Genomic DNA, 25,501 nt, shown 5'->3' on the forward strand with positions numbered 1-25,501 from the left:
GGCAGAATCAGGGAACTCATAAAAATTCCGAATTGCGATTATTCCAGTCCGGACTAAATACATTTAATGCTACTAGATTACAAGCAACACACATGAAATTAATAGCGTCCTTGAACCATTGTGAAGTCCATTGAAAGTGTGCGACGGGTATATGATCGGAAGCAATGTGATGCTGGCGAAAAAACATAATAAAAATAAGTCTATCGTCTATCGGTTTCTTCTTCTGCAGCAGTTCGCATAAGATCTGGAAGTATAAGTCAATTTACCATCATTCTCGCCTCAGTAATGAGGGCTTACCTCCCCACCGGGAGTTTTGCATCGACATAACAATATCTTGAGGATCATCTACGTTGATGGATGCTCGGCTGTAAAATGAAAAACTTAAATGAAATCTTTTTCATGAACTGCCTAGAAGACCTACGGTGATCTGAAAGGGATATCCATGGCGAACATGCTGAAATCGCTGTTTCTCCTGCTACTCCTTTGAAGTCTGGAGCCATCTGGAGAGAATGAAACGTCGGCAGTGTTAAATCTAAAGTCACCAGGAATTGGGCTGCTCAAGGGGGGAGTCATGATTCCAACACTGGCGATATCTTTTGTCGAATCGAAGGGTGACTCTGGCAAAGCCTCGACAAATATGGAAGGTATAGCTATATCCATGGTGAGATATGGAACAATAGGCAACAATCATTCGCACCTCGAGTAGCACGATCGATACGATTACTAGCTTTCTTCTGCTCAAGAGTAGCAAGGAACCAACGGCGTTGGGAGATAGTCATAAGCAGGGAACGGACTCTATCCAAATTAACTAGGTCGTTTACCACCTTATTAACTTCCGCTCTGACTACAAGATCTTCAAACCTGTTGACAAGATGAATTTTTGAGCTGCGTAATAGGGGTGCAGAGACACTCACACCAAGGCGTCGGCGTCAACAATGAGTTTATGGTGGGCGAGTAACAACAGTGTGTCCGTGAACGTAATTCCAATACCAGGGCGATGGGAGATGATGGCTTCATGATATAGTCTGTTAAAAGTGGCTTTACGCTTCCTGATAGCAACTTGATCCATCTTGTCCAGTGTTTTTGCAAGATTTGCGAGGTCGAGCGTTTGGTAACCACAGGGATGATCATTCGTTACGGGGGGCCTCGTACAACCAGCTTTGATATTGGGGATACTGAGTTCCGTGGGATATATTTTCACTTCAAAAGCCCCACTCAAACGCTGAAGAAAACTTGAGGTGATTCTTAAATAAACTACTGAACACTTACATAGAAGAAGGCGCCAAAATGCCGTTGTTCGAGATAGCCTTTGGGGTTTGCATATTCGGCCCAGAGCTTCTTGAACGCACGCATCTGCTCGCGGGATATCGATTTGGCACCGCGCCCAGAAGCTTGGAACACATAGGAGAAACTCTCAACAACCACACCTATCAAAGGTTTGGAAGCTGTCAAATAGAGATGAGAAAGTTGTTGCTTACCAGTAAACATGTTGACAAATATGTACTGATTGTCCCGTTCGTTAGGTTTGGACCAATTCCGATGAATACAAAATTCGTACCATGCTCAGAAGATTCCAAGCTATAAACAATGCAAAAGCCCATGCGGTGCTACCGCAGTCTGACTCTGATTCACGGCCAGGAGAATTCGTGCACCGGGGATATGTTAGGTCGCTACGATAACGTCAAATCAATGTCCAATCCACTCGAACGATCATCTTCTTACAAATCGTGCATGTAGCCATTCCAACCCTCGCTGATAAGATAAGTCAGCTCAAATCTCGGTGAAGACCCGAAGAGAATAGATACCCAGCACTCATGAAGGCCAGCATAACAATAGCTGACCCTAAAGACGAGTAATTTTGGTTTCTGCTCTCCCCGTTTCCCCATTTAGTCAAACCAAACACTTCGACATTTAAAATTCCGAAGAAGAGGAACAATATCAACCAAAGACCAAGCAAACTCAGGATGACTGGTAGACTAGAACTGATCATATTCAAATTTTGAGTCAACAATTAGCTCAGACACGAGGCAAAACGAAAGGCAGTGCACGTACACGGCAGTTTTGAACAACATGTTCAGGCTATTTGCTCGTTGCACTAGTTTGAATGCAATGCTGACAAGAAACAGCTTCTGTAACTGCTGGACCAAAAAGCTCGTCGATCCAGATCGCACGATGAGGGTGGTAACGAAACTGCCAAAAGCAACAACGATGTCAAAGAGGTTCCATCCATTAGCCCGGAAGCTTTTCCAGCCAAGTCCATGCCACCGCACAGCAATATCAATAAGGTAAATGAGCATCAGCACCAAAAAAAAATCATCTGCAATCCGATTAGTACATGTTTGTCGCTGTTAATTATTACTCACTGCGCAAAAATTCTACAACTTTGTTGGACGGGAATGTCTGCGTCCTGAATTTCGTTAGCATCGACAGCGAGCTAGTTGTGGTCACAACTTACATGAGGGCTATGATATGCAAAACGAATAGCAACGTCATTCCTTTCGACCACAACCCACGTTTATGCACTGCTCGGTCATAGCACCAAGCCCGGAACTTGTTTATAGGTCTATGCGGAGGTCGCTTAGAGGGTTTTTGTCTTTTAAACAACTTTTGCAGGTCGATCCACTCGCGTTGAGGCTGCGTCAGTAATGCAGAACCAGTTTTGGAACTGAAGTTCCCGATAATGATGCTGTGGGCAGTAGACAACGATTTTTAGTGTCACATCAGAAAACCGAGAGAAACAGGAAGTACCTGACGAAGAGGGTCAAAATAACAACACCGCCGAGTAAGTTGTAGATTAGAAAGAAGATCGCATTCGCTTGAGATGCATTCTTCTGAGGCTGTTGATCTTTCCCCGTGATAGATGTGGCAGTAAACATTACGTCTGTCCAGCCCTCCAAAGATACAATCTCGAACAGGATCAAGAAACTGGCTTTGAAAGAATCGAATGAGAATGATGTCGACGGCGAAGGATTATTCCACACTCGAGGGACCATGTACCCAAATGAATCCCCCACAACGGCATTCTCGAATTCACCGATGCACTCTGCCATGTTGTTAACACCGTCATCGTTGCAGGACCGCATTCTACCTGCGAAGATATTCAGACCCCAGACGGCATAGGGAATCATGTACAAGATCGCGAGTACCGCGGCATCCAGAATCCGAATGGCCCCGGAGATGATGAGAGACTGGAAGGTGTTCCGCATACGATCAATGAGTGTAATCAGCCGGAGCGCTCGAAGAGCCTTCAGCGACCTCGTTAATCTCGTCAACCCGCCAACAAAAATCAGACCGGTGGTCACATTCACGATGACGCCGACCATGATCAAAAAATCTAGAATATTCCATATACTTCGCAAATATGCGTTGGGTGTCCAGACGAAACCGTCGGCGACGACTTTAATCACAAATTCCAGAAAGAGGATGAAACCGAAGGTCGCTTCTGCAATGTCGAACCACGACCCACGAATGAATCCGTGTTCAGCATAGTAGTCGCGCCTATACAGAGGGGTAGAAATGCCCTCAACGATGATGCCACCAATGACCGTGAGTAAGATGAGTAGTTGAAATATAGGATGAGCGATAGGTGAATGCGGTGTCCCGAAGATACGTTCTCCACGGGCTGGTCGGACGACGCGTTGGCATAATCTACGTATCCAATTCTTCTGCGAGATGACCCAGATGACTTTGTCATATGTCGGATGGTCTTGAATGAAATCAGCTTTGAGAGCCCGGCGCTCTTTGATTTCATCCTCAAGGTCATCAACAACAGCATTTTGTTCAGAATGAACAAGTGTCAAGAGTTCCCTGAGTGTATCGATTATTACCCGTACAACTAAGGAGGTGAAATGCTTACAAGTATCGCTCAACCTCTTCTTGAACATGTGTACCAATTTGAGGCTCTGCTTGTGGTTGCCTTGCATGCCGTAGTGTTGCTAATGGAATATCATTGGTGTGCATGGTTTCCCCCGCAAAGAGTTTCTCCAAAGCACTGAGAGATTTAGTGGAAAAATGACCAGGCTTGAATTTGCGAGAAGTTATTTTCCGCTGTTCTGGGTCAGAATTATGCTGACGAAGTATAATGACATTTACCTTTGGTCTTGCAGTTTTCTCCGACCCCTCACCGTCCAGTAACCTTTCGGTTCCACTGAGCCCGGCAACGTTCACGGTACTTGCGCTCGCAGCACCACTCACATTCGCGTTATTTCCATACCCTACAACCAGATTCTTCTGCATCGGTAGGACCAACCCACTGGGTAGTTCATCTACCCTCACCGTCACTGGATTGGCCTTGAACCACCGATATGGGTTCAATACTCTCATCCACGTTGGTTTTCCCTCTCTCGCATTTCGTGTAGCCCAGAACTTGCTGGCTTGTTCCGATTTCTTCGCTTCCTCGGCTACTTGAAAGTTCTCGTTTATGACAGCAATGAACATTTGCAAAACGATGACTACACGCAAGGTAATTAGGAGATTTGTAAGAAGTATAGGTGCAAAGAAAAGCTTACAGTTAGAAAATAGCATCCATGATGCCATGAACACGATCACGACGAGAGCCTGACCCAAGTGAAGTTCCGCACTCGCAGCGCCGTATAAGACACTGGTCCAGTCCTCGGAAGAGAATACCTGCCATATAGCTAGGAATGCATTAAACAACTCTCCGAAATTGGTGGTATCATCCTTTTTAAAATCTCCCCTGAGCAGCTGCACGGCGACAAGGGCCGAAATGTAGTTGATCAAGATGAGGAACAGTGACATATTAGCAAGACCATAGAGGTTCCCAAAAACTGCTAGCTGAGGAAAGAATTATTGTGATTCAGTAAAACGTAATTGGCCAGGAGCACTGAGAACTAACCAACAACGGTTTCATCCTAGGAATTTCTAATATCACCCTGTAGAATCTCGCCAATTGCAAGATCGTGAACCACTCGTAGACATCACTGTTTCGGATAGCGGGAATCTGTATCACACTGCACCCGATCGCGAGACCCAAATCTAATACATTCCTTCCCTTAATCCAAAAGTCCCGCCAAGTGGGTAAGGTCGCGAGTATCCGAATGATGATTTCTACGTCGAACGCGATCGTGATGCCCAGCTCACCGTAAAACATGACATCAAGATGCGTGGGTGATAGGTGAACTTCACGAGTAGCTTGGAGAACAAGAGATGCGAGTGCCAGAAGAACCCAGCACCACCGGGTGTGGTCATAAATGATTTTAGCCCAATTGCGATTCCGGTAGATAGCGCGAGGACTCCCATCCCAAGCTTCATCCTGATCATCTTGATTCACAGGCACCAGACTGTCACAATAATAGTCTAAGAATGATCAGCGGATATATTGATGTCATGTAAACTTACGGTGCAGCACCGAATGCACTCTTCTTGGTTTCAGAACGTATCGCCGCGAACGTGTTTGTGATCACAGCCACAAACAAGTTGATCAACCAGAAATTTAAGACGACAACGCAAATGATGAAGAAAAAGCAGGAAGCAAAAAACTCCGAGTCAATCATAGCGTACATCAAGGGCGTCCACTAGTTTAGGAAGCGGATCCTTGAGTATTTTTATCGTATGGCTTAACGCGCTACTCACCCCATTGGCTGTGGCTGTAATGACAACTTGCAAAGCAGCATACCAAACTGCATCGAAACTTTCAATATCATCTTGTGGATTGGTCGACTCCTGTAAAAGGTGCGCATCAACGGATGATTGTATAGATAGCATGCAACCATACTTGACAAACTTGACCAAGGGGACAAATATACCCTTTAGTCGCTGATGCATTTTCACCATTCGCTTGTATGAATCCTATAGGCTGAAGGGTATTTGTATCAATATACCCTCCACAGAATTGTTGATTAAGTGTGATATTGCCTTCGCCTAATGTACTGCTGAGGACACATGTGCGCCGAAGAGAACCTTTGAAGGACTGAACACCAATAATCCTGGTCTGCCGTTCAGCAAACGCAGCTTTGAAACGGAAATTGCACTCACGAGAACAGCAATATGGCAAAAATGACGAAATACGCGACACTCGTGAGCAGAGGTCTCGCTGTCTTCAATGAATGCATGATAGTCTATACCATGATATATCAGTATCTATGCGTAAAAAGCAAATTTCAAAAAATCACTCACTGTAGTACCAGATGTGATCGTCAAAAGTCTCGCAGTTCTAATCACGCTCATCGCTCTAAATAGTCCAATATGATATCGTCCTCGTTCCACCCCTGTTGTGGCCAATGCAAACATGATCCAGAAACTGACAATAGCAACGAAATCAATCCGATTCCAGCTTTGCCTCAGGTAAGGCAAACCCCGTTTCACTTTATCGTGAATGTGTTGCACACTTAAACGAAAAGGAAGCGCTATTGAATCATCATTATCCGAACGCATAGCATGAGATAAAAATGTTTTCTCTGGTGCATTACGAATAGCATCATGAGCGCTTTGAACTGCATTCAGGATTTTCTCTGCCAAAGGATAGTCAGATGTGGCTTGTGCACGAGGACGGGACCGGGTTTGAGAGTGTTGAGTTTGTGGATCCTGAATTGGTATATGTGAGCGTGGATAGAGTGCAAATGGCCTCAGAAGAGTATCTTGAGCTCGACGAAATCGTTGTGTGATACTCAGACCGCGTGAGAGTGAAGCCTGACCGGATGGTGTGGCAACGGACGAAGGTGCCGAGAACATCGACGACATTTTGATTTCGGGATCAAATAGAAAACCCATCACGCATATCCGGGCAAAGGCTTCTATACTACGGATGGTCAGTAGGAGCCACTTAATATGCCCGGACGACTTACGTGAAGAAACAAAAAATGGCAAACAACGCCCAATCTTCCCAAGTATGAAAATAACCCGAGATATGTGGAGGAAGTGGTGGATCGGAAGACGGAAGAGTGAGGGAAGGAAAAGCTTGGATGGTCAATATGATAGCATTGATGACTATAAGAATTAGTATAATGGGCTCTGTCCAACTGTAACCTCAAAATCAGTCAAAGCGACCCAACTACAGGCGAAAAGAGCATACGGGTTGACGAGCATTTTGTAGAGGGTCAGCCGTAGCCTGCTATCAGAGCCCAAAAAACCTAATGTTCTTCCACGTAACAGAAGCATCTTGGAGAGATCCTCTTCTTGGTCTTCTTTATTCTCGGGCTCCCTCGATTCATCACCCTCACCATCTCCTAGCCTGACCTGGTTCTCCAACCCGTTCCCCGCTAGATTTGCCACCCTTGAGGATATTCTTTTCAACTTCTGCGATGCATTCCGAAACACAGAGCCAGTCTTTTTTAGTGGGGAAGGAGATATACTGTATCGCAACGTCCGTCGTCGTGAATTTTCAAGAGACCGCTCCAAATCACCTTGTGATATCCCCGTTTTCGCCTTTGTCAAACGAGCCTCGTCATCCTCTCTATCCTCGAAAGCACCCGACGGGATCAAGGATACGGTCGAGACCCCTGCCTGCGAGGCCTCGGATGTCGGCCTGGTATACCCCACCACATCAGCAGTATAAGGATAATTTCTAAGGGCGCGGTCTTCTGTTGGTGAATCTCCAAAAGGATCTTCGTTGCGATACTTCACAGGTGCAGAACGCGTTGTCGTTGATATGTTTTGAGCCAGGTCTAGTCGCAAGGGATCCTGTCCCGGTTCGAGGGGTCTATGCGACCAGCTGCGCCGGCGAGAAAGAGATACCCTGCTGTCGGAGGTGTCCAGTGACGGTGAGTCTGGTGCTGAAAGACCAGGACCTATGAGGTCTATTGCCGAGGTAGATGAACCAGGTTTGTGGAGGTGGATGTCACTAGGATTCATAGGCAGTGACTGACAACACCCGCTGTCACGTCCCTTACTCCGATCAATTACATTACAGAACACAACCCGACAAAATGACGGCCGACCATGATCCGTTGGCACTACCAGTGAAGACGAAAACGGTGGCTACAAATTCAAGGTATCTATCCTATCTACATGATTAAAACATCTCAGTTAATTCGACAATGATAATGTGTATAATTCCCGAGGCCCGCGAGGGCCCTCTCCTGGATTCAGCTCAAATACGTCGCATCCTACGCCTATGAGAAATCGAAGACGTTCCCTATCCCGCCTACAAAGGGAGGCATTGGAACTTCCCATAGCACGGTCCACAGCGAATGGATAGAATGGGCTATCACGATGGTTAGCTCTTAGAGCCCAAACAGTTCCTCCCAGAGCATATTCAATGCTAGAGGCGGGGGGAATGCATGCGGTTCCCATAAGTGCATTACGCCTGATCGTGGAGAAAGATGGAATGAGTGGTGGAAGCGTTTTGATAGATGATGCATAGTGGAATATATGGATAAGTTGAGATAATGAGAGTGAGGGGGCCAAGAAGGATAAGATATGGTGCTGCAATTCCACAGGTAGATTTTTTAAAGTAAAAGATCTAGCACTTGGAGTGATTTCGTGCCGCACCTGTGTCACATTGTGTTCGCCGTGTAATAGGAGTGAGCGAGCACAACGCAACAGAAGAAGAGATTGTTTGTTAACCTCTCGCCTCAGGTGATTATTACGCAGCAGAAGACGCTTCAGTATACCCTCGCAGTCGACCCAATTGTGTATATTGTCCTCATCATCTTCGGGGTCACCATCGGTAGGGTCTGCATCGTCAGCTTCGAGCTGATTGGCGTAGAACTCAATGGTTCGAAGACTATAGTTGCTATCTCTTACAGCCCGAATTATGGTCTTGATAGCACGAAGGCCCAGGGAGTTGCCATTGCATTTCAAGACATACAATCTGCACCGAGGAGAAGAGATATATGCAGAGATTACGCTTCCTGACACTGACGTCAAGTTGATTCCTGAACAGTGTAACTCGTGGAGATGTGGCGCATCCAAGTGGGTCAAGAAGTGAGCCAAGAAAGTGTCCGACAGATGTCTGTTCGACGTAACCGAAAGTACTTCGAGTCGAGACGAGTTGACAGCAGCCGTCAATGAGTCAGTAACATCGGGTCTTCCGGTAAATACGTTCTGCAAAGAGCCGTCAACGCTGTTAGAACGCGAATCAGAGTTGCCTCACATGTTGAAGAAACAGTTCTCGAAGCCGCTCATTACAACTTATGTATTTTGATATGGAAAGGAGCCCCTCGTCTCCAATACCGTTCGAGTTGAGGCTGATCTCCTCGATGTCGTACCTCTGACCGTCCGGAGAATTTAGGAAGTCGAAGAGGCGACAACAACCGTCGTCACCAAGTTTATTGTGCCCAACAATGAGTCTGTTGACAAACCGCCTGGCCCTGATCATTGCAATAATGACCTCTGCTCCTGTGTTAGACCGAATGTTCAGTTCTCGCACTCACAATCAATCACACGTCAGAATGCGTACTTACCTGCAACAGAGCGCAGACCAGTATCGAACTGGTTGACCTGCTGACCTTGGGCGCCCTTTGAATGAAGGATGTGATTGAAAGGGCGATTTTCGGGGCGTAGAGTAGTCGAATACATAATTTTCGAAGGAGAATGACGTCCTCAAAACTCCTCTTATGTGGGTCTGTTAACGAGCTGACTAACCTGATCATTTAACTTGATCACAGCATTACATTAATAAATAGAGTGGCGCGAACTTTCACAACCGATGACGGTTTGTTGCATCGGAAATCATTCAATTTGACCATCATAACCGATGTATAGAAATAAACTAGTGGAACACATAACTTTTGTTAGGTTACGTGGATCTAAGTATGCCAGGTCCGTACGCATCTCCAGCTGGGCGTCGTCTCGTCATTGGAGGAGCATGTAGTCGAAAGTTTGTAGAAGCATTCGGATTTTGAATTTCAATTTCCTGAGCGCCATTCATCACATGATGTGGACGCACAGGCGACCGCGGTGGTGCTGGAGAACGGGGACGAACGTGCTGTGCGAGAGGAGAGGACGGCGGAGGATACTGAGAAGGAGGGGGCGGGCGCGTGGTTACAGGAGAACGAGGAGCAATTATTCCCCCATTTCCTTGCTGGGAGGATTTTGTTTTGGATAATGGACCAAAGGACATAAAGGAAAATATTGAACGGAATAGCGATACTCGTGTAGGGGAAGAGCCCGTCGGGACGGAGGAACTTTGCTCAGCTAAGAATAAAGTTCAACAAACAGTAGTTGATTAGAGAAGAAGATTACACACCGGTAGAAGTTGGGAGTGCATTGTCATTTGCACTCAAACTAAGAAACAGGAATAAGGGCGCCAGCCATACACATATACCGAAGAAAGAAGCGATTTCTGTAAATCCGGGAGTAGTAGGGCCTCCTCCGCGATAAGCTCTGGAATATTTTGCCTCTCGTGTTAAACGCGAAAAGTAGAAGAACCAGACAAAATGATCGGCGATGACCAAAACGCATGAAGCCAAGAAAGTTGGTGAGGAAAGAGATATTAGAGGCCAGGTGTGGGAGAAATTTTGCAAGTATACGATGTGGCAGGTAATTGAGAACATCGTCTGGGAGAGGGGAAAACTATCCGTGAAGTAGAAAACGAGATGAAGTACTATAATTGCCTGATAAAGTATCAGTAGTTATTTGTCCTAACGCGAACAACATACCAATATTCCTCTCTGACCGACTTGCTTGGCAAGTCTGCAGTGTTCCTCTATCAGCTCTGATACATACAACAATCCACTCGCTTTCCAATAGGTTGTGATCAGTCAGCTCCAACTGCTTGTCTAAGAAGAGCTAGGCACACCTAGCGAAAGGGTGACGAAAGCGAATGCCGCTAGGACGGCTAAGTAGCTACGGGGGCATCACAAATTAGAAACAGGCTTCTTTAAATTATGTTCGACACATACCTCACATAATAAAGGAGTCCCATAGACAAGCCGCTCCTTCGGACTGGCCTGAAAGTAAAGCTTGAAGGAAGAGCAATGGCGAGTCGAGGTTCATTGCGCCAAGTGACAAGTCACGTTAACCACGTGTAGAATTATCACGTGAAACGAAGCTGGTATCAGTGGCAGTGCGGAAGCACTGAGCAAAGGTCCAGGGAAGCTCATTCGACCCTCGCAGCTTCTACCTTCACCAGTCCATTACGATAATGAGCAATCTTGAAAGTGGGTGGTTCTATAAATTACGCTTATGGTATACTGACGTTGACTAGAGACACTGTTCCAGCTTAAGGCAGGTTCTCAATCGTAACATCCTACCATGTCGTCATCTCATTAACATCGAACTCAGTTCACGGCGAAGACACTAGGCCGTCAAGCAAAGAAAGCCCAGAAAGACGAAAACACAGAAAAGGCGAGAGTAAAGAAGGTGTGTTGAACGATCCAACATATCATTTGGGTCGATCCTTAGATTCTGCTCGGTGTAGGCTCTGCAACAGGGAAACACTGAAGGGGCTCGGATATATGCCTCCAATGCTATCAGAAAGAAAAGTGAATCCCTTAATCTGCTCAGATTATCGAGTCGTCTCGACGCAGTGGCAAGTCGAGTAGAGACTGCCGTGACTATGCGTCAAGTCACCGGCAACATGACGTCCGTCGTGCGGGGTATGGATAAAGCTATGGAGAGCATGAACCTTGAAAGGGTATGCCGAATGTATCATGCTCAAGAAAAGCCATCTTATCGTCATTTTAGATATCGATGGTAATGGATAAGTTTGAGTCGCAATTTTCCGATCTCGATGTCCAGACAGGGTACATGGAGGACGCAATGGGATCCACGACCGCTGTCTCGGCGCCACAAGATCAGATTGACATGCTTTTACGCCAGACAGCAGAGGAAGCTAATATTGAACTCCAACACGACCTTGCTATTCAGGATGTAACAGCCCTCGGTGCACCAAGCCCGAAAGAACGTGTTTTGGAGGAAGATGAGACTCTGGCAGAACGCCTCCGTGCTTTGCGACCTGCTACATAAACCATTTCAGTTACGCTCGTAGGCTTTTTCAATTCGTATCTTGTTTCAGATCTGTAATACCAATGACCGTCGTAGCGAATACATACGACATTTCACTATATTTCTACGTATAAATATTATATATACCAATATTATAGATCGACAATTATGGGAACAACGGGTGACGAAGACAAAAAAGGGCATGTCGAAAGGGAAAAACAATGACACTATCTACTTTAGAAATAACATAAAAACAATTCTCGAACACGCACTGGTGTCGTCCGCTGGTGCCACGGTATACATGAAGAGTGCAGTAAGGGTATTACCATGAATGCAAACACATAAATCTAACATTGAAAAAACCACGCAAAAGAAAAAATATTCACAAGGCAGAAAATCAGAGTGAGGACCACTGGTGGATAGGAAGGAAGTAATCAGGCATTTTGGAGTATGATTCGAACGAGCTTGTCCATAAGTCGACGCTTCTCGTTGAGCCCCAGCGTCTGCACTGTAGAAAGTAAAGCATCTACTCTTGAAATAATGCCGGTTGGACCGTCAAACGGGATTTCGCGAGCATCAAACTGGTAGATATCTGAAACGGTGCAAGGGACAGGCATGAATCATTAACGGAGCATATAGCCAAGCATCTAGAACTTACAAGTTTTAAACCGCATGTAACGAGCTTCACCGAGAACGTTCCGAAAAAGTTCAGCGGTTTCCCGGCCGATCTTCGATTTTTCTTCTAATGTTACTTGTTTTGATGCTGGATCCTTACTGTCTGGGGAATTATTGGCAGATGCTGAAATGGGGGTTGACTTGAGGTTGGATGTGTTGTTTATTGATCGATGGAACAATAATGAGGTGGAGAGTAGGGCATCCTCTCTAACCTTTGAAGGTGCCCAAGCAAGCCCCAGGTTGAGATCCAGTGACCGACCTTTCCTCCCCGATCTAGTACCGATTGGTAGCTGAGGAAGAGATATCGGTGGTCGGTCGCGCCCTTGGGAGGTTTTTATATCGATAGAACTTTCATTTTCTTCCCGTGTCCGCTCTGTCTTCTTCTCCTTTCGCCCACTTTGCGATGACACCTCCTTCGTCGTACTTGTACTGGGAGCACTCCACGTTGGCGAGGGGACCGGTGGTTCAAAGGAAAAAAGACCATGCTGGGTCGATGCCCGACTTGTGGACAACCCTTTTCCAAGGAACCGCCTCCCAGATATTCGTCCTAAACTCGATGACTTGGCAGAATTCGTTGCAGATGGTGGTGTTTGATGACCATTGCTCGAGTGAGCGGGAGAAGCATTGGATTTTTGTGACCCTTCGTGAATCCTCGCGGGTGTATCCTTCTTTGCTGCTTCTTTCTGTATTTCCCTCTCTTTAACTTCTCTGTCCTTCCCTCTCTTCATTGATGTCTCTCTCTGTAAAGTTCCCACACCTGCTAGTCCTGGTCCAAACGCGCTCTCTCTCGCAATTATTTCATCACCGCTCTGACTCCATCCGCTTGCAGCAGAAGTCACGGTTCTATTGCTCGTGGTTCTTTGCATCCCAACAATGTTCACTCCCGGACGTTCGAAATCAAAACTACCATGTCTTGTGCTCCGAACGTTGGCATTCACCCTAGACTTGCTGCGGTGCACAGATACAGGCTCCATTTCTTTCTCTTTCCCTTTTATTTTCGAATTTATCCGAGATACCAGAATGTCATTTGACGCCATTGACAGCCCTCCTTCTTCGTTTACTATATCCATCGTGCCACGATATCGATAGCCAGTATCTAATGAATAATTCTTACGACCAGGAGCAGATTTGGAAGCTGCTGCCACAGCTGTCGACAATTTGCGTTCTGGCACTGTAGCCGAGCGTACAGGAGTTGCAGGAGTCTGAACGATCCTAGGGGCACCAGAAGTGGTCAATTTTGGGATATTTGAATTAAGAGAGGAAGGGGGAGGAGCATGAGAATCAGCAGCTGGACGACCCGCGGTGGTTTTGCTGCTTTGTCGTTGTGATGACGGGCCTTGTTTTACGGGCGCCGATACGAGGCTGGTAGGTGTCGGCAATGTGTGATGTCGAACTCGCCTTGAATCCTTCGCTGGTTGGGAGTTTGAGTATTTCAGACACATTCGAAAAGACTAAAATGCGAACCTGCAAAATACTCCTTCATGGTCGGAGAACCGATCTGAGCATCAGGACTGACATTGTTTGCCGGAGGTTGCGGGAGACTACGGTCAAAAAGAGGCTTGGCTGAATGCTGTTTTCCATGAGGACTCTTCCTATCAAGCGGAGTAGGACTAGAAGGTCGCAAGGATGGTTGTGAAGTCTGGGCCTGAGGTAAACCCCGAGAATCTTCTTCGAACCCAAAGGTTGGTAGAGGTGGGACATCCGCAGACTGCTGAGGTGTGCCCGGCCGCGACCTTGACCTCGATCTTGATTTTGAAGAACCTAGCGAGGGGCGCCGAATTGAAATCCCGAACAAATTAATCTTTTTCCGAGGGTTCGTGATGTCGTTTGTTGGGTGTTTCGGGGTGGGGACAGGAATAGAGGACGAGGGCTTTTTTCTAGCCTTGGGCGTGCTGGGTGTGACGGTCGAGCTGGTGGTTGAAGATAGCGGGCGAGAGGGTATTCTGTGAGGGGGTTTCGAGCCCGAAGACTCCGTCTTGCGTGACGGCTCGTTGATTTTGGGAGAAAGGGAGAGGTCGACTTTTGATCGTGAACGTGATCGCGAGCGGGTGAGGAAAGTGCAGAGCTGGCGTTCCGCCAGGCGCGCTTAAGTATGTAAAAGGCCCCTGAGTGGAGTACACACCTTGCTTTCCTTCTTTGCCTTTCGTGCTGGTCTCTCTTCCGCAGCTTCTGTTGTGGTCGAAGGCATATCACACAAGTGAGCAGTTTGTGGTCCAGATGATGCGTTCGTTGAACCGGCATAGCCCGGGCGGCCAAGTTTAGCAGTCGCCGCCTTTGAAAATCGAGCAAGGTTCAGCATGGGTAGATGAGAAGGCAGAGGATGTGAGGTCACCTGGAGTATATTAGGCCGCAATAGGTAGCCTGTGCGGAAAAAAGAGGAGAGCTGGAGATCGAATAAATACACGTGTTGAGCACGATGGATGCTATTCGTGGCACATCCATGATCCAGCTAAATCAGTACGCACATCTTTAGCCTTTGAAAACTTCCCAAAGAAGCGCAAGGGATGGACCGGGTGTCTATTAGCGTGTTTGGGCTCTTCGCGAGAGAGCACGGAGCGAGGGAAGAAGTGCACGGATGCAGGGCGTGCAGGGTCGATTGATGCGAGGGGTGGATGGAGAGCGGAATGAGCAAGAGTGCACTGGGGTGGCAAGCTGGGATGAGATGGTGCGTGCATTCAGGACGTCGGCAGCACATTAGGGCCCGGTCCAAAAAAGCAGGAGATGACTGCAAGTCTAAGCTTAAGGTTCGCTACCAGGGCAATCCCCGGAGCCAGCCAACGTCCACAGGAGACTGCAACTCAACTCTGCCCCCTGCTGAGCTCCTGCTCAACCTGTGCCGTGCCAACTCTGTTCGTTTGTCGTGCACCATACACGCCATATCTCAATCGGCACGAATATTTTACAAAGTCTACTGCAGAGACGATAGGAGCAGCTCGGTATTTACGTTAGCAGCATCATGTGGTCTAATGTACTAGACTGACGTAATTCTTTCGACTGAATCCATCTTTGCTTAAATCACAAATCACAAATCACAAATCATGCAGCGCGTCTCTCATGGCTTTCAACTCACTGCTCAAGTCGTTTCCAAGGACAAAACTGCGACTGCCGCGCGCGCGTTTTTCGTCGTCCTCCGCACACCTTTCACCCCGGAATACTACCTGTGGCCAACCGCACTTTCCCTGCGTTGACGCTCATGCAGTTCGTGCTTCCCGTATAATAGCCTCAGTTTCTCAGCGGCGCTCAGCTGAATATAACCCTGGCAATGGACAATCCGACACAGGGCCAGAACCTCCCTATGCTAGGCCCACTCCAACTTCGTATCATACATACCATCATCCACAACCCCTCTCTCTTTCATATACTACCACCCCTCTACCATCCTTTGATCTTGCTTATGAAACTTGGGGGACTCTCTCACCAGCAAAGGATAATGTCATCCTCCTTCATACTGGGTTGTCCGCATCGTCTCATGCTGCCTCGACGTCTTTGAATTCAGCACCCGGTTGGTGGGAGAAATTCATTGGTCCAGGGAAAGCACTGGACACAAATAAGTTCTTCGTCATTTGCACAAATGTCCTCGGAGGATGCTATGGATCTACGGGTCCATCCTCCATTGAGCCCGAGACAGAGAAACCATGGGGAACTAGGTTTCCGGTTATATCGATATTTGACATGGTGCAAGCGCAATTCGTTCTCTTGGACAGTTTAGGTATAAACAAGTTGTACGCAAGTGTCGGATGTTCTATGGGTGGTATGCAAAGTTTGGCAGCAGGCTGGCTTTATCCAAGTCGTGTCGGAAAAATCGTCAGCATCAGTGGAACTGCAAGGAGCGCTCCCTCCAGTATAGCAATGAGGTATGCGCAACGCAGTGGTAAGCCCTATTGTACGCCATCAGTCATTTTTACTGACAGTGTACAGTGCTTATGGCCGATCCCAACTGGAATAACGGCTTTTACTACGATGGTCTGCCGCCTCATACTGGTATGAAACTTGCGAGACGTGAGTCCGTTTGTACGATCTCATTCAAGTATCTGCTCATGTTTGAGTTTCAGAGATTGCGACTATCACGTATCGTTCTGGCCCCGAGTGGGATCAGCGTTTTGGAAGGCAGCTTCGTGAAACTTCAGAGTCAAATACGCAGAAACTCGGACCGGATAGAATGCCCGCTTTATGCCCAGACTTTTTGATTGAAACTTATCTAGACCACCAAGTGCGCTACTAATCAATGCCGTTGGTGTTATCCACTGACGACATATACGATTCCAGGGAGAACAATTTTGTTTGAAGTATGATGCCAACTCACTCATCTACATCTCCAAGGCCATGGATCTTTTTGACATGAGCTATCCGGCCCTTGAAGCTCTTCAAATCAAGCCCATGCCTGAATATTCGAGAAACACTTCATCAATTGAACAGGTACACAATACATCTCATTCTAAATCACACCCGCCACCTTTGAATCCTCCATCACACCTTCCCGATCTTGCGGCGGGTATGGCACCTCTGAAAGATATTCCGACACTTGTGTTGGGCGTGCAAAGTGATATTTTGTTCACTGTTGAGCAACAACGAGAGATTGCTGACGCTCTGAGGATGGCTGGTAACGAAAATGTCAGCTATTACGAGCTAGGTGGTGTTTGGGGGCATGATACATTCCTGTGAGCATCGTGTACACTTCTATACCAGCTGGTTAGCTGATTTTTGCTTCAGGCTTGACGTCCTGAACGTTGGAAGCGCAATTCGTGGGTTTCTTTCAATAGCCCCCTAGGAAGCACAAGGTAGAATGTGCCTCAGTGTATCTAGTTTAGAGCTTAAATCTACAGGTTGTACATCTTGTATACTTACCAGGATCATCGAGAGCAACAAAATGTTGACCTTGCCTTCTGATCAATATATCTGCGTAACACGGACAAAACAAACGCCCGCGACATATTAAGCCTGTGAACTCCAAGTGGAGCACAAGTATGCGGCGTTAATCTCAGTAAAAAATATTATCAGGATCTATCAGGCTAATCCAGGTCAATTCAACATAATTCTGGATAATGCAGGCTGATTTAGGGTCGATTTAGGGTCGATTGGCACCCTGAAGGTCGGTGAGAGTTGAAGTTCTTACACCTTGAACGATGCCTGAACACAGCCTGAGCTTGGCCCAACAAATGTCCCATATTTAAAGCAACTTGCCTGAACTTTGGCTGATCATGTTCTCGCATTGTTCGAGAAAGAGGACAATTTTCAGCCTATGTTCAGGGCCTGAGATACCCGAAAATGCCTGAAAACTTTTTTTACTGAGCGTTAATGAAGGAGTATTTGCTTGTCAAAATCTCACATCAATGGACGTTGTCCAGTTCGATGAAAACATTGCTTAGCCGCTGTAGGAATGACGTAAAGCAGATTAAGATGTTCGTGGCTGTGACAGTGATCTAGTTACACTGCGGTCTGCCTCTGCTCTGCCTCTTACCATTCTCTACCTTACAAATGAACCGCATATTTGGCTCGTCCGCAAGCAAGAAACCCAAGCCAACACTCCAAGATGCCATTACATCGGTCCGTTATTTTCCAACATAACCGAATATTACACGGATACCCATAGACATCTCTATGTTCTCTCTACTTTCTCTTTTTCCCTAGACAGACTCGCGTATGGCCTCTATAGAGGTGAAAGTGAGGAAGTTAGATGGTGAATTAGCGCGATACAAGGATCAAATGAGTAAAATGCGTGGAGGACCTGGTAAAGTGCGTATATCAAGTCTTCATATCCTCTCAATTGGACTTTTTCTGATGTTCCACCGTCTCTCCTCCCGTGGCGTCAATCATCAATCTAATCGAAACTGAATGTCCGTATATGACAAACAAATAACTCTAGGAAGCAATTCAACAGCGTGCACTACGAACACTCAAACAGAAAAAGATGTACGAAGGTCAACTTGCGCAACTCACACAACAATCATTCAACATGGAGTCCGCTGCACTAACAACTGAGAACTTAAGAAACACTATGGCAACCATGGACGCCATGCAGACTGCAAACAAAGAACTAAAGAAACAATATGGCAAGATTGATATTGACAAGATCGAGGTGCGTTTTAGAAACTTCTCGCTTCTATAGACTCTGCCATGGCTTATTCGTATCGGTCATGGGGTTAGAACATTCACTATGATATGGAAGATTTGCTTGAACAAGCGAATGAAGTTCAAGAAATGTTGGGACGGTCTTACGCTGTACCAGATGAACTTGACGAGGCTGACCTTGAAGCGGGTGAGCACCTTAGTACCATTTCAATGGAGTACTGTTGCTAAAAGGTAACAGAGCTGGAGGCATTGGCTCTGGATGAGGAGGAGGAAGGCCCATCTTATCTTTCGGACCTGAATAAAGTACCCGACTTCGTGGATGAAGCACCAGTGGAAACCCCAGAGGTTAGTAATGATCACTTTCACCCTCGTTCGAACATGAACTAACCGGTTAAGCAGGGACCAGAGAAGGAGGCTGTTAGGACAACCACTTGAAATGCCTTTTACGCTTCTATAATTTGCGTATTAATGTGTAATCATATCCTCCACTGGGACTCAGAAAAGCAGTCTTCCGATGACCTTATTGGTGATAACTCGTATCCACCAAGTCTCTCTAGAGTCTTCAATGCTCAGCATCTAGCTTTCAGCGTCCCCGTCATTCAACACCCATCAAGTACTGAAGTGCTCGAGGTCCGGATTCGTCCTTATTTAATATATCTTCAAGCTATACAAGTTAAAGGCTCATCCAACTTATTTCTCATCCAACCCTCGGAGCAAGGCCGTAGGTGATAGATGAATTCCAGTCGCCAGAGGATTTCCATACTTTCTTGTTTTCATTCCGTATCTTGGCCTACGTTTTATTCCACTCGCTTTCCGTACGTTAAAGGTCCGGCAGCCACCCTCTTCAAAACCTTGTGAAGAGCTTGTAGTTTCAGAAACTTCCAATACACTTTTCACGGCCATTACTACTCTACTTTCTTTAAATCCCCTACTTTTACAGTTATTAAGTCAGGATCATCTCCATGAGTGTTCGGCCAACACGACCCACTTCGTATCTCCGTGAAATATCTGAGGTCAAAATGCCGGCTCCCTATCCATAATTACGGGAATGTACAGGAGTGATCCCTCCCTTCAATTTCATCCTGCAGCCGATTATGAGTTGAACTGTCACATTTATTGTTATGAAACGAACCTGAAACTTGCGCACGTAGGTGGCTGGTTCAAGAACTTCCTCGCCATATGTCATCCTGCTCCTCTATATGAACAATCACAGTAGGAGGTTCAAAACTTCCAGCAGAGAAATTGAAACCATCGCAGTCTCTATTCTTCTTCCATCTAGAATATTTTGTCGGATGTTTGCATACCCATGTCCTCAATCCGCATAAGACGATCAACTGACATCATAGATCCTACAGCAGGTTTCAGATCGAGGGCTACTATACACAGAGGATGAATGCATACGATCATCCATTCTGCGATTGATAATTGGACTTTTGGCATTGGGATGGGACATGAAAGTGTCCTAGAAGTCGCTTTGAATGGGTATACACGTGCCGGAGACGCCTACTTAATGTGAAGCTACAAATGCAGAACCGACCCATTGGTAGCTGAAATTTGACCAGTATCGCTGGGAAGAAATATGGAAGACTGCAGGGAGGTTTCTTAGATCCCACTCAGTAGATGAAGGTATTGAGTCAGGAGGTAAGTTTCCACCAATGGTGCTTTTATACGTCCAATTTTTGTTCCATACTAAAGTTGCATTGGAATGAAAGACGCGGTGAGAGAATAACAATGGTCTACAGAATGCCGCCTTGTAGGTGAATGGGTTCTGGACAATCTTTCCCCCTGTGTTGGAGCCCATACCGGGAAGAACCGTTGATACACTGATAAGCCTTGACGCGATTTATAGTGTCGGTCTGAGGCACAAAGTTCAGCTTCCGTGGGTAATTCAGCAAACTCGAGTACAGATACAAGTGCCAGCTGGCTCAGGTATGACAGCGAGAGTCAGCATGGGCGTGAGTTATGACTGACCTCTGATAACTTTACAATGACGCTGTTCCCAGCTGCAAGAGCAGTAGCGATCTTCTTGATAGCCATTCAAGGGTAGGTAATTGAATGACTACTTGGTACAATGATTGTCTGTTCTGCCTGGATCACTTTTGTTGAACCATAAACGGTAGTCTCTGCAATAACGCCTAGGGGAGACCCTCTCAACAACAATTGGGGAGTTTACCCTGCATAAGTGCGACGTATGAATTCATAGTGCGAAACAAGGAGGGGTAATAGTCCCTGATGCGGGTTGGAAATGGGCAGGTTTAAACGCGCGGACGGACACGATCATTCGGTGAACGACCGAGCGGGACATTCATCTCTCGTATCGTCCTTTCGGTCTGCAGGGTTTCCATGTCGGCGTACTCGGGTATCGATATCTTGTTCTCAAAGTCACCTGTGGTTCCCACACGTGTCACTTTTTTTTTTTTTTTTTTTTTTGGTGGAGTCAATGACGTTCAGACACTTGACGGCTAGCCCGTAAGGGGTCAGGTTCCTCGGTCGACTATAACTGCGAATTTTTCGCGGAAAACAAAGAAGTATAGACGGTAAGCAGCTTCATAGAGAAATGCTTTAGGCACTGTATCGTGTGGGACTCCGTTCCTAGTTAAGGGACCAGGGATCAAAAAAAGCGGTTACCCACTAAAACCCTATTCTTGCTTATCCAGTCAACTTCGAGGGAGTTTTCGTTTTCGAGAAGACCTTTCCAGGTGTTTACTACCAGGTCTTCTCTTATGGCTTTTTTGTCGAATTTTCTTGCATCGGCGTGGATGCAGTCCATACGTAGTCTATGGTTTATCTTGAACTTGATGGTGTTGGCTATTTCGGTTCGTGAGGGCCAGTAGAGGTTCTCATTGTCGTGGTCAAGTACTCGGTCGCATCGTAGTTTCCATATGGTGTGTGATGCTTCGGATATGAGGATTTGATATAGTCTAGCTTTTCCTTCGGCGGATTTGTCTTTCGAGCGTTGGCGATTGGTTGAGGATATGCCTAGTATCTCACCTAGATGTGGCTTCCGCCAGGTTTCGCCTAAACTTGTCCAGATTCTCCTTATGATGTCCCAGATCTGAGATTGTCCCGGTATGGTGCATTGGCATAGGATATGTTCCATTGATTCGGTTTCTCTGCAGTGTGAGCAGAATTGCTTGGATTTGGTTTCGTCGTCGTTCATGTGATCCCAAAATTTTCCGATGCGGTAGGTTTCTCGGATAGCGCAGAAGAGGAATTCCCGGATCTTCCTTGTGATGTTTTTGTTTTTTCGTAGGTTCAACCAGATCTTCTCAGTTGAGGGGGCGTAGTTAAATCTACTTTTTATGTCCTCTTTGATTCGGCTTAGGTTTTCGTTGGTATTTTTGCTGATAGGTGGATTCGAGGCTTCGGTTAGGAGTTTGTAGAGGTTTGCTTGGGATTGGGTCGCAAGTTTTGCTCCTCGAGGGTAGTACGTGGTCGCAAGCGACGCTCCTTCGGTATCCCATGGTCGTTTGTTTAGGGCTTCTATTGCCATTTCATAGGCGGTTTGGAGATGGGGGGGTTTGCTTGATGGCTCGAAGATGTGGAAACTTGTCTTCGCTTTCCTGGCCTTTAGTAGGGTAAGGGCCTTTTTGATAGCTGGGCTGTTGGGGCATTGTGTCCACCCGTTATCTTCGTCTTGTTGGTAGTCGGAGGTTAGGTATTTAGCGAGTTTTAAGGAATCGGTGATGATCTGTAGGGGGGCGTAGATGTTTGTAGATTCTACAGCCATGATGACTGCGTAGAGTTCTGCGTTTGAGCCAGATTGGGGGCCGGGTGCCCTGGCGCTTCGGTTCCTGGGGTCATTCGGGGTGAGGAAAATGCACGAGCTTGCCTCAGCATTGTCACTGTGTTGGTTTCGGCTGGCGCATGCTATGTGGATGGTAGATAGCGGTGTGTAGTCTTCATCGAGTTCCATATCTAACTCTTCCGGAGGTTGTTCTGCGTCGGGGCTTTTGCATGTTGGGTCTATCCTGAAGGCCTCTTCGATAGAGGTGGGTTTCTTTCTTTCTACAAAAGTCATGTGTTGTTTGGAGTTTTGCGGTGGGGGATTGGTGGGTTGGTCAGGGTGGATTCTTGGATCCCAGGCAGGCTGGATGTTATCCAAAAGGTTCTTTGCGCGGGTTGTGCATTTATGTGGGTGAAGGCAGTCTAGTTCGAGTTTGTCGAAGGAGCAGTCTGCACATTCGCAGTTCCTTCGGTTGTGGTGGTCTCCCACACGTGTCACCTTATTAGAAGGGACGGTAATTACTACGGTACCTCCTAATTAGGCGTCCCTTTATGTATTGCCGTTCCTTCAATAATCCCTCAGATTCCGTGGGACTTCAGACTATTCATTGTCGGTCCGCCTTCCTAAAATGGATTTTATTTGTTTTTGTCTTTAATCCTTACTCCGCTTGCTATATATGGTATTCCGCCTGTCACAGATGTTATGGTGTATGTTATTCTGACATCTATGTCACATATCATGTCCGCTGAGGTCTCTGTATGTCGCGATATGTTTTCCGCGTGTCTTCCTGTATGTTTTGATTATTTGTCATGTTTTTTTCGCCCGCATATGTTTTTCGCTGCATATGTCATAAGTATCGGACATGTTTTTGTCATGTTGTATGTTATGATTACTGCGGTCATATGTTATGTTTTATCAGACATGTTTGTCATGTTGTGTATGTTATGATTACCATAGTCATATGTTATGTTTTTTTTCGCCACATATATATGTCATTGTTTTTTGTCATGTTTTTTTTTGTGCTGTTAGTTTGTCAATATTTATATGTCTTACGGTTTATCATATGTTATTGATCATGAGATGTTATGTTTTCGCGCATCATATGTTCATTTAGCGGTTGCCGAGACTGCCTTGTGTTTTCTCGCACGGTCTGGCAGGCGTTGGCTTCTTTTCTCTCTCACGTGGACTCAATGACGTGTCAACTGATCAGTGATCAACTAACGAACACGCGTCGTGAAGCACGTGCTGACGCGTTCACGCCTGTTGAGTCTTGACCGAACATGTGACACTGATGACGCGCCCCACAATTGGTGACTAGCAGACCAAGATTGCATTACAAGATATAAAAAGCTATAAATTATGATACATATTCAATGTATATGATATGAAAGAAAAGCCAGATGTCAAGATTAACGGGTAAATGAAACAAAATTGAGCTAGGCCACAATGTTTCCAACGGATGCGGAAACATTAGCAGAGACGGGAATAGCAACGGTTGAGGTTGCAGTGGTGACCGGGGCCGTGACGGCGGGGGCAGTGGCGGTGGGGAAGACGGTGGTGACAGGAATGGTGTCGGCTGGGAGGGCGGCTGCGTCTTGTTCAAAGAGTGAATCCTCGTCTGATTCAATGAATTCCGCACTGCGAGGGGGCAGTTGTTTTGCCACCCTCGTTCGCTTCTTTGGTGCCTCTCCAACTGTGCTTGTCTCTCCGGCCTTGCGTCGTTTTGTAGGTCCCTGCCCATTGACGTTCAGAGAGCGCTTCTTGCCCTTGTCGGAGCGAGTTTTCCTGCCAGGTTTGGTTGCCACCTCGGAAGCATGCTGGACGTCTTGTTGGGTAACATGAGCAATGACTTCTTCTCGAGTCATACGCTCCCATCGACAGTGGAAGGACTCCAGGGCGTCACTGAGCCGCTGTAGATGCTCCGTGCTGATGGTAGAAGGGTTGGCAAACGGGATGTGGGGTGGCCAGCCAACGAGGTGAACCTTGTATCGAGATTTGATAGATGCTTCATAATTCTGATAGTTCATTACAGCATCATCTTTTCCCGTAAGTTCGCCTGATCAAGGGTCAAAATGTGTTTTAAAACCTGCACATTGTACATACGAAGCCCATCAATGATACAGCTAACACATTTCTTGCGCAGTTCTTTTGTTCCGTTAGGCGCTTTTTTATCTGTTTTACTTTGTTAGATCTATATTACGTTCTGTATTTTTTTTTGGACTTACTCTGGCCTTGCAATATAGTCCAGCTTTCCAGACGAGTCCCGATGTCAAAGAGCGCATGACCGAGGGCTTTTTGACAAAATCCTGACGCGTTATCAGTCTCAAAAACGGTTGGAGCGATGCTGTCATTGATATGACCGCGTGTCGTTACCACAAGACCCGCAGTACCGGTCCGACAATTTAATTTTTTCAGCTGGGAATAATTGATGTTCGTGATCGATGGCAAGTTCAAGCGATGAAATACATACCTCTGCCTGTATCCGTGTGGATGTAAAACTGGCATCCATTGCTGCACTTTTGTTTGTTGGCCGGGCTCCATTCCGTTTGAGTGACCGCTGTTCATGTGAAAACTGCATTATGGCATCGCGTTTGTCTTGCGGAAGGGGCATGCCGTTTCGCTGGGAACGATCGTGAATAACATCGGCACGAGCCTTTTCTAGGCTGGCCTTCTCCCCTTCTAAACCCAATCAGTAAGATTTGTGATTGAGCTGTGGGCTGTAGCTACACGAAGTAGGTGACTCACTTTCACGTAACTCTTTGGCCTTGTAAGCAATCTCCGCATTCCATTCATTGACTTTTCTCTCAGGCTTGAAAGAAGATATATTATACACATTGTTGCGAACCACTTTTTCCCTTGTTGAAAATGTTTCGCTTAGATTTTTGATTTTCGTGTCACATTCGGCACGCAATTCATCCATCGCGGCCTGGAGAGCCAGAGTGTTCTCCTTCCTGCTTTTCCGTCGCAAATATGTTGATTTCTTGTCGGCTTCAGATAACTCGACGTGTTGTTGCTTATGGACATGCTGCATCGGCTGCAGGGGATTCCGAGCATGGTAAGTTTCATCGCCAAGTTCGGCAGCTCCGAGAGTATGTGAGAAAGTGTTTTCCATTTCAGGAATGTTTCAGGGACATATACGAATGAAGCTCGCGATCGGGGATAAGGTATGTTGAATGGTGGACT

At 46.5% G+C, this 25,501-nt stretch overlaps 10 protein-coding genes across 10 annotated transcripts; 3 read left to right on the forward strand and 7 right to left on the reverse strand.

Moving 5' to 3' along the window:
- Positions 1-15: 15 nt before the first annotated feature.
- On the reverse strand, positions 16-7,317 carry AGABI2DRAFT_220377 (hypothetical protein). Its single transcript, XM_006460308.1, has 26 exons — positions 7,031-7,317; positions 6,804-6,977; positions 6,265-6,757; positions 6,136-6,172; positions 5,995-6,077; positions 5,735-5,950; positions 5,593-5,682; positions 5,359-5,534; positions 4,856-5,300; positions 4,509-4,794; positions 4,168-4,451; positions 3,857-4,047; positions 2,749-3,807; positions 2,456-2,686; positions 2,364-2,407; positions 2,053-2,317; positions 1,806-1,982; positions 1,723-1,752; positions 1,559-1,670; positions 1,479-1,503; positions 1,270-1,427; positions 915-1,222; positions 698-861; positions 422-650; positions 298-365; positions 16-244 (listed from the first exon to the last, which is right to left on the reverse strand). Exons 1-26 carry the CDS (start codon positions 7,114-7,116, stop codon positions 201-203), a joined length of 5,475 nt encoding a protein of 1,824 aa, XP_006460371.1. The 5' UTR covers positions 7,117-7,317; the 3' UTR covers positions 16-200.
- A 600-nt stretch (positions 7,318-7,917) lies between these two features.
- On the reverse strand, positions 7,918-9,472 carry AGABI2DRAFT_220380 (hypothetical protein). The gene is made up of 3 exons (XM_006460309.1): positions 9,359-9,472; positions 9,053-9,297; positions 7,918-9,003 (listed from the first exon to the last, which is right to left on the reverse strand). Exons 2-3 carry the CDS (start codon positions 9,275-9,277, stop codon positions 7,984-7,986), a joined length of 1,245 nt encoding a protein of 414 aa, XP_006460372.1. The 5' UTR covers positions 9,278-9,297; positions 9,359-9,472; the 3' UTR covers positions 7,918-7,983.
- Positions 9,473-9,620: 148 nt separating this feature from the next.
- On the reverse strand, positions 9,621-10,862 carry AGABI2DRAFT_220384 (hypothetical protein). The gene is made up of 5 exons (XM_006460310.1): positions 10,803-10,862; positions 10,700-10,746; positions 10,560-10,639; positions 10,148-10,514; positions 9,621-10,095 (listed from the first exon to the last, which is right to left on the reverse strand). The coding sequence occupies exons 1-5, from the start codon at positions 10,823-10,825 to the stop codon at positions 9,698-9,700; spliced, it is 915 nt and encodes a 304-aa protein (XP_006460373.1). The 5' UTR covers positions 10,826-10,862; the 3' UTR covers positions 9,621-9,697.
- A 130-nt stretch (positions 10,863-10,992) lies between these two features.
- On the forward strand, positions 10,993-12,015 carry AGABI2DRAFT_192110 (vacuolar assembly protein DID2). The gene is made up of 6 exons (XM_006460311.1): positions 10,993-11,060; positions 11,108-11,127; positions 11,185-11,262; positions 11,321-11,536; positions 11,587-11,886; positions 11,944-12,015. The coding sequence occupies exons 1-5, from the start codon at positions 11,045-11,047 to the stop codon at positions 11,866-11,868; spliced, it is 612 nt and encodes a 203-aa protein (XP_006460374.1). The 5' UTR covers positions 10,993-11,044; the 3' UTR covers positions 11,869-11,886; positions 11,944-12,015.
- Positions 12,016-12,281: 266 nt separating this feature from the next.
- On the reverse strand, positions 12,282-14,821 carry AGABI2DRAFT_177960 (hypothetical protein; the record flags this gene model as incomplete). Its single annotated transcript, XM_006460312.1, has 4 exons — positions 12,282-12,439; positions 12,506-13,933; positions 13,987-14,587; positions 14,645-14,821. 4 exons carry the CDS (start codon positions 14,819-14,821, stop codon positions 12,282-12,284), a joined length of 2,364 nt encoding a protein of 787 aa, XP_006460375.1.
- A 755-nt stretch (positions 14,822-15,576) lies between these two features.
- AGABI2DRAFT_203411 (hypothetical protein) lies at positions 15,577-17,290 on the forward strand (the record flags this gene model as incomplete). Its single annotated transcript, XM_006460313.1, has 5 exons — positions 15,577-16,393; positions 16,441-16,521; positions 16,575-16,732; positions 16,789-17,180; positions 17,233-17,290. 5 exons carry the CDS (start codon positions 15,577-15,579, stop codon positions 17,288-17,290), a joined length of 1,506 nt encoding a protein of 501 aa, XP_006460376.1.
- Positions 17,291-17,960: 670 nt separating this feature from the next.
- AGABI2DRAFT_203415 (hypothetical protein) lies at positions 17,961-19,445 on the forward strand. Its single transcript, XM_006460314.1, has 6 exons — positions 17,961-18,066; positions 18,151-18,255; positions 18,386-18,598; positions 18,667-18,778; positions 18,830-18,936; positions 18,991-19,445. Exons 1-6 carry the CDS (start codon positions 17,998-18,000, stop codon positions 19,024-19,026), a joined length of 642 nt encoding a protein of 213 aa, XP_006460377.1. The 5' UTR covers positions 17,961-17,997; the 3' UTR covers positions 19,027-19,445.
- A 421-nt stretch (positions 19,446-19,866) lies between these two features.
- Positions 19,867-20,628, reverse strand: AGABI2DRAFT_117336 (hypothetical protein; the record flags this gene model as incomplete). The annotated part of the gene is made up of 5 exons (XM_006460315.1): positions 19,867-19,940; positions 19,993-20,053; positions 20,114-20,341; positions 20,395-20,511; positions 20,563-20,628. The coding sequence occupies 5 exons, from the start codon at positions 20,626-20,628 to the stop codon at positions 19,867-19,869; spliced, it is 546 nt and encodes a 181-aa protein (XP_006460378.1).
- Positions 20,629-21,050: 422 nt separating this feature from the next.
- On the reverse strand, positions 21,051-22,612 carry AGABI2DRAFT_177963 (hypothetical protein; the record flags this gene model as incomplete). Its single annotated transcript, XM_006460316.1, has 1 exon — positions 21,051-22,612. One exon carries the CDS (start codon positions 22,610-22,612, stop codon positions 21,203-21,205), a length of 1,410 nt encoding a protein of 469 aa, XP_006460379.1. The 3' UTR covers positions 21,051-21,202.
- Positions 22,613-23,754: 1,142 nt separating this feature from the next.
- On the reverse strand, positions 23,755-25,430 carry AGABI2DRAFT_67997 (hypothetical protein; the record flags this gene model as incomplete). Its single annotated transcript, XM_006460317.1, has 5 exons — positions 23,755-24,374; positions 24,422-24,490; positions 24,544-24,733; positions 24,789-24,997; positions 25,064-25,430. The coding sequence occupies 5 exons, from the start codon at positions 25,428-25,430 to the stop codon at positions 23,755-23,757; spliced, it is 1,455 nt and encodes a 484-aa protein (XP_006460380.1).
- Positions 25,431-25,501: the final 71 nt, after the last annotated feature.

Source organism: Agaricus bisporus (genome assembly GCF_000300575.1).
Source record: "Agaricus bisporus var. bisporus H97 unplaced genomic scaffold AGABI2scaffold_4, whole genome shotgun sequence".
In the NCBI taxonomy this organism is placed as follows: domain Eukaryota; kingdom Fungi; phylum Basidiomycota; class Agaricomycetes; order Agaricales; family Agaricaceae; genus Agaricus; species Agaricus bisporus.

Coding starts and splice junctions, on each gene's coding strand:
- AGABI2DRAFT_220380 (XM_006460309.1), bottom strand. CDS start 9,277: ATGATCAGGGCCAGGCGGTTTGTCAACAGACTCATTGTTGGGCACAAT. Junction 9,004..9,052: donor GAGAACTGTTTCTTCAACAT/GTGAGGCAACTC, acceptor GGCTCTTTGCAG/AACGTATTTACCGGAAGACC.
- AGABI2DRAFT_220377 (XM_006460308.1), bottom strand. CDS start 7,116: ATGCTTCTGTTACGTGGAAGAACATTAGGTTTTTTGGGCTCTGATAGC. Junction 6,173..6,264: donor GGATTGATTTCGTTGCTATT/GTCAGTTTCTGG, acceptor GAGCGTGATTAG/AACTGCGAGACTTTTGACGA. Junction 366..421: donor GATATCCCTTTCAGATCACC/GTAGGTCTTCTA, acceptor TTCATTTTACAG/CCGAGCATCCATCAACGTAG.
- AGABI2DRAFT_220384 (XM_006460310.1), bottom strand. CDS start 10,825: ATGGGACTCCTTTATTATGTGAG. Junction 10,747..10,802: donor GGACTCCTTTATTATGTGAG/GTATGTGTCGAA, acceptor ATGCCCCCGTAG/CTACTTAGCCGTCCTAGCGG. Junction 10,096..10,147: donor TGCACTCCCAACTTCTACCG/GTGTGTAATCTT, acceptor CTTTATTCTTAG/CTGAGCAAAGTTCCTCCGTC.
- AGABI2DRAFT_192110 (XM_006460311.1), top strand. Junction 11,263..11,320: donor AAAAGGCGAGAGTAAAGAAG/GTGTGTTGAACG, acceptor TGCTCGGTGTAG/GCTCTGCAACAGGGAAACAC. Junction 11,537..11,586: donor AGAGCATGAACCTTGAAAGG/GTATGCCGAATG, acceptor TCGTCATTTTAG/ATATCGATGGTAATGGATAA.
- AGABI2DRAFT_203415 (XM_006460314.1), top strand. CDS start 17,998: ATGAACCGCATATTTGGCTCGTCCGCAAGCAAGAAACCCAAGCCAACA. Junction 18,067..18,150: donor TCCAAGATGCCATTACATCG/GTCCGTTATTTT, acceptor CTTTTTCCCTAG/ACAGACTCGCGTATGGCCTC. Junction 18,779..18,829: donor CGAGGCTGACCTTGAAGCGG/GTGAGCACCTTA, acceptor AAAAGGTAACAG/AGCTGGAGGCATTGGCTCTG.